At 45.0% G+C, this 6,000-nt stretch overlaps 1 protein-coding gene across 1 annotated transcript in view; it reads left to right on the top strand.

The window, feature by feature from the left end:
- Positions 1–1,116: 1,116 nt before the first annotated feature.
- Positions 1,117–6,000, top strand: part of spty2d1 (SPT2 chromatin protein domain containing 1) — a 43,705-nt gene continuing 38,821 nt past the window's right edge. Inside the window, exon 1 of the mRNA XM_086007768.1 lies at positions 1,117–1,347. Within this exon, the coding sequence (XP_085863894.1) occupies positions 1,288–1,347 (60 nt within the window). The 5' untranslated portion in view covers positions 1,117–1,287. The remainder of the gene's footprint in view (positions 1,348–6,000) is intronic.

Below are 6,000 nucleotides of genomic sequence, written 5' to 3'. Positions count from 1 at the left end.
ATAAATCAGGCGTCATGCCTTTAAGAAGAATCACACCTTTAAGAAACTCGGTCTGCATATAGTTAAGCCCAGAGCGGGGGAGGGGGAGTCGAAGCTGTGCACTGTGGAAAGGCAGTTGTACAAGAATTGGGAGACTGTGAATTTTTTAATGAGCGCGGCCTTGAGATGTGCGTACTTGCCTTCCTCCAGAGGGTTTTGTAGTGTTGTCCAGACTTTCGTGATTGTGGAGCTGCCCAGGGAGGCGAGGAGGTAGTCGTACATCGTTGCGTCGGCGGTGATGCCGCAGAGTCAGAATTGCGATTCGGCTTGAAGGAACCAGGCTGTGGCCAAGTTCTCCCAGAACTCCGGCAGCTTCAAAGAAACTGCATTTGTGTCAGCCATGGTTACGCTTAGGAGTCGTCCTGAGCGTCGGGGTCACCAATGTAGGAGTCTACGTACTCCTAGCAAAAAATACTGAACTCGGAGAGGTTCAACAGAAAAGGTTTAATTGTTGAGGCTGCATGCTGAACACAAAATGGATTCAGAGACCACACAAAGTACAACTGCCTTTCCACAGTGCACAGCTTCGACTCCCCCTCCCCCGCTCTGGGCTTAACTATATGCAGACCGAGTTTCTTAAAGGTGTGAACCTTCTTAAAGGCATGACGCCTGATTTATAGTCTACGGACCGGAAAGCGGATTGTGTCCGTTCTGTGATCGGTACGCCACAATCCATTGTTTGTTTAATCAGGGACACTCGTGTAATGTGTCCATTGTTTGTTTAGTCAGGGACACCCCTGTAATGTGTATCTATTGTTTATTTAATCAGGGATCCCCTTGTAATGTGTATCCATTGTTTGTTTAGTCAGGGATACCCCTGTAATGTGTGTCCATTGTTTGTTTAGTCAGGGACACTCCTGTAATGTGTGTCCATTGTTTGTTTAGTCAGGGGCACTCCTGTAATGTGTGTCCATTGTTTGTTTAGTCAGGGACACTCCTGTAATGTGTGCCCATTGTTTGTTTAGTCAGGGACACTCCTGTAATATGTGTCCATTGTTTGTTTAGTCAGGGACACTCCTGTAATGTGTGTCCATTGTTTGCTGCCTCCTCTTCTTGATGGAAAGCACCGCCAGTGACGTCAGATGCAAGGACCGATTTCGTGCCACGTGACAGCGGCAGCGACCGGAAGTGAGGCTGCGTTTGCGGAAGTGACGATGGTTGCTGACGAAGGCTGAGTTAGATTTGGAGCTGCTAGCGCCGGTTGCAACTGGTGCCTGAAAGTTCCAGCTTCTGCGCGGCCTTGGCGTCATGGATTTCAACAGCATTCTCAACAAGGCAACCGAGAACCGGGTAGATGCCCAGGTCACGGTGAGTGGCAGCCCGGGAACACTTTAAATACCCAGAGTCAGGCCTGGGGAGAGTTACATTGCACCCTTTAAATACCCCAGCACCCAGAGTCAGGCCTGGGGAGGGTTATATTGTACCCTTTACCCCAGCACCCAGAGTCAGGCCTGGGAGGGTTACATTGCACCCTTTAAATACCCCAGCACCCAGAGTCAGGCCTCGGGAGAGTTACATTGCACCCTTTAAATACCCCAGCATCCAGAGTCAGGCTCGGGTAGAGTTATATTGCAGCCTTTAAATACCCCAGCACCCAGAGTCAGGCCCGGGGAGAGTTACATTGCACCCTTTAAATACCCCAGCACCCAGAGTGAGGCATGGGGAGAGTTACATTGCACCCTTTAAATACCCCAGCACCCAGAGTGAGGCATGGGGAGAGTTACATTGCACCCTTTAAATACCCCAGCACCCAGAGTCAGGCCTGGGGAGAGTTACATTGCACCCTTTAAATACCCCAGCACCCAGTGCAAGTCACATACCTTTTAAAAACATAGAAACATAGGAGTAGGCCATTTGGCCCCTCGAGCCTGCTCCGCCATTCAATGCGATCATGGCTGATCATCCAAATTCAGTACCCCGCCCCTGCTTTCTCCCCATACCCCTTGATCCCTTTAGCCTTAAGAAATATATCCAACTCCTTCTTGAATATGTTTAATATATTGGCCTCTACTGCCTTCTGTGGTGCAGAATTCCACAGGTTCACCACTCTCTGGGTGAAGAAATTCCTCATCTCTGTCCTAAATGGCTTACCCCTTATCCTTAGACTGTGACCCTGGTTCTGGACTCCCCGACCATCGGGAACATCCTTCCTGCATCTAGTCTGTCCAGTCCTGTCAGAATTTTATAAGTTTCAATGAGATCCCCTCTCATTCTTCTAAACTCCAGCGAGTACAAGCCCAATCGACCCAATCTCTCCTCATAGTCATTCCTGCCATCCCAGGTATCAGCCTGGTGAATCTTCGCTGAACTCCTTCCATGGCAAGAACATCCTTCCTCAGATAAGGCGACCAAATGTTTTTAGATTCCCAGGGTGTGAGCTTGTTGCAATATTGCCATTAAGTGCAGTTGTGTAGCCACTTGTATTGTTCCAAGATTGGGAGTTGGGTTGTACCCTCTAAACACCTAAGTACACATTACAATGTGCATTTAACTTTTGGAGCCCAAGTGAGACATGGCTACAACAACAACATTTTTATTTATATAGCGCCTTTAGCATCGTAAAGCGTACCAATGTGCTTCACAGCAGCATTATCAAACAAAATTTGACGCCAAGTCACAAGCTATTAGGACAGCTGGTCAAAGAGGTACATTTTAAAGAGTTTCTTAGAGTAGGAAAGAGAGGTTTAGGGAGGGAATTCCAGAGCTTAGGGCCGAGGCAGCTGAAGGCTTGGCCGCCAGTGGTGGAACAGTTAAAATCAGGAATGTGCACGAGACCAGAATTGGAGGAGCGTGGATATTTCTAGGGTTGTAGGAAATGTTCCCTCTAAATTTTTATTTGCGTGCAGTACCTTTAAATTTTCTGCGCGGCATCTTACAGGGAACAGCTTGTGAGTGGCCTGTGCGGTACCTTCCCGGTTGCTGTCTGGCTGCGCACACGTGCATCTTAGAGGGAACATTGGTTGTAGGGCTAAAGGAAGTTACAGAGATGGGGAGGGGCGAGGCCATGGAGGGATTTGCAAACAAGGATGAGAATTTTGAAATCAAGCTGCTGCTTAATGGCAGCCAATGTATAGGTCAGCGAGCACAGGGGTGATGGGTGAACAGGACTTGATGCGAGTTAGGACACGGGCAGCCGAGTTTTGGATGACCTCAAGTTTAAGGAGGGTAGAACGTGGGAGGCCAGCCAGGAGTGCATTGGAATACTCAAGTCTAGAGCTAACAAAGGCCTGGATGAGAGTTTCAGCAGCAGATGAGCTGAGGCAGGGGCAGAGTCGGGCGATGCTACGGAGATGGAAACAGGCGGTCTTAGTGATAGCGCAGATGTGTGGCTGGAAGCTCTCTCTGGTCAAATATGACACCAAAGTTGCGAACAGTCTGGTTTGGCCTCAGTTGCCAGGGAGAGGGATGGAGTCGGCTAGCAAACTGAGTTTGTAGCGGGGAGCGAAGATGATGGCTAGTGAGACTGTAGGTCGCAATAACCTGTACATAGCCCTAGGAATCAAACTATTACTGTGTGCGTTCATGTTCGTTCGATCCCAGCTGGAGCAGAATGATTGATACACTGAGTCTTAAATCATTGAACTGACATGGGAGCGATGAAATGGTTTTCTTCATCTTTTCAACATTGTATCTGGTGTGGTGGAGGTGTTCTGTGTATGCCTACTTCAGATGCAAGCCCACAACATATTTAAAGAAAGACTACATTGTGTAAAGGCTTAAAAGTACCTCGGTTTAATGTCTCATCTGAATGATTGCCCCTCTGACAACGCAGCACTCCCACAAAACTACACTAAAGCATCAATCCACATTATGTGCCCAAATCCTGGAGTTGGTGTTTCTATAATTATCTTTCGACTGGCAATAATACTACCAATTGAACCAAACTGATACTACCAACTGAACTAAACTGATACTGAGCATGGCAGAGGTAATGATGGCACTTCCTCCTTTGGCTGTTATGCTGTGTGATGCCATGTTTTTATATGGTCTATGTTTGTTAGAACTGATAGTGATTGTGAAGTTAGTGAATCCAGTCTCATTATTGACTGAGTTGCAAAGATTTATTGCACATCTGCCAGTACCAACAGACATTTTGGTGACACTGCATCACTTAGCCAACTTGGACGCAAGTATGGATGCTGCTCACTGACCTCTGACTAGTCACTTTTCCATCTATTGAGTCAAAGGGCAGTCAGCTCATTTAAAACAGTCAAGAACTAGAAAAGGACATTTGGAGAAAGAATAAAAGCATCTAACTACATTTTGAGTCCACCTAATATCTTTAATTCTATGTTGTCTAGCAGATTATTCCAAGTATTTATTACTGAGTAAAGCAATTATTTCTAATGTTTTAAATTGATTTTTCACTTTTTTTTTTAATTTATGCACTCTGGTTCTACTCGCCTGATTTACCTTGAAGTAACCTAAATTTATCCTATCTATATATTTAATGTTTTAATGCTTTAATAAGGGCCCTCCTGAAGTAAACCTTTTGTCAACAGAAGAAATTGAGCTTCACTAATCTCAGCTCATCCCCATTACACTTGAGATTCCCTCCAATACATATACAGCAACAACTATTTCTCTAGTCCCCTTTGATGTGTGGTGGCCAGAATTGAACACAAGGTGTGGCCTGACCCCAGTGCATTTCAGTTGGCAGAAAACCTATTCCAGCAAGTTGCCTCAGTTCAGAATTTTGAAAACATCCCTTTCTCTAGGGATGCTATAGAAATTGTTTTTACTGAGGCAATGCAAAAAGGTTTTGTCTTGGGAGGTTGCCTTGCTTACGGCACCAAAAGTGCAATTTTAATGGCACAGCTGTGAGTGACATGTCTGTGGAGTCTGTAAAATGCTGTCCACTCACTACATTTTTTATTCGTTATATATGGGATATGGGCATCCCTAATTGCCCTTGAGAAGGTGGTGCTGAGCCTGAACTGCTGACACTAGCTTTTTATTCCAGATTTATTTAATTAACTGAATTTAAATCCTGTGGTGGGATTTGAACTCACGATCATTAGCCCAGGCCTCTGGATTACTAGTCCAGTAACATAACCACCGTACCGATTACCTACTAATAACTACCAGGTTAATGAGTTTTAAAGCTATTGGTGTGTCAAATGAATTTTCAAAAACCTTCATGTTTCATTGTACAATAAGTCTTCAGTTTGATTGTAGCATTTTTGCATGCAATAGTTCTTTATATTTAATGGCATCATCCAGGATTTGCACAGTGCTACTGTGTTATACTAACAGGAGGTATAGATTCAAAAGTGCTATAAACCTCAGGTGTGGAGAATATGATCTGTCAAATCAGAATCTCCATTATGTGCAAACTTGTGTGCTTATTATTAATTCCGAAAACTAAGTGAAGGACCTAGGTACATCATGGACAACACCATTGATGTTGGACAAAGTGAGAGGTGATATTATGCAGGAAGTAATGATTAGATGATGTCCATCTTGTTTTTTATGAAGCCTGTGGATTGTAGGAGAAAGAAAAAAGTGATAGAGGTGAAGTTTGAAAGTCCTGGGAGTAGAAGACAGTGTGATGAGTCTTAATATCAGCACAGTAAGGAGGTAGGGTGAAACTTAAAGAAAAAGGGTGGCTAAAGTAAATGTTGGTCCCTTAGAGGATGAGACTGGGAAATTAATGGTGGGAAATATGGAGATGGCAAAAACACTGAATATTTTACATCAGAAAATTGACCTTAGTGTTAGGGGGGATTAAATACGTGGGGTTAGGGCTTGGGTGGGATGGCTCAGTGTAGGGACCGGGTGCTAGGGTTTGGATGATCAGCCATGATCTCGTTGAATGGCGGAGCAGGCTCGAAGGGCCGAATGGCCTACTCCTGCTCCTATCTTCTATGTTTCTATGTTAAAGGGGGGAGAGGAGCTAAACACGATCAAAATCACTAAGGAAGTGGTACTCGGTAAAATAATGGGACTCAAGGCGGATAA

Source organism: Somniosus microcephalus, chromosome 15 (assembly GCF_052327205.1).
Source record: "Somniosus microcephalus isolate GS21.2 chromosome 15, FLI_Smic_1.0, whole genome shotgun sequence".
Taxonomy (NCBI): domain Eukaryota; kingdom Metazoa; phylum Chordata; class Chondrichthyes; order Squaliformes; family Somniosidae; genus Somniosus; species Somniosus microcephalus.
Note: the sequence above shows the minus strand (reverse complement) of the source record. Positions and strands in the feature narration are given on the sequence as shown.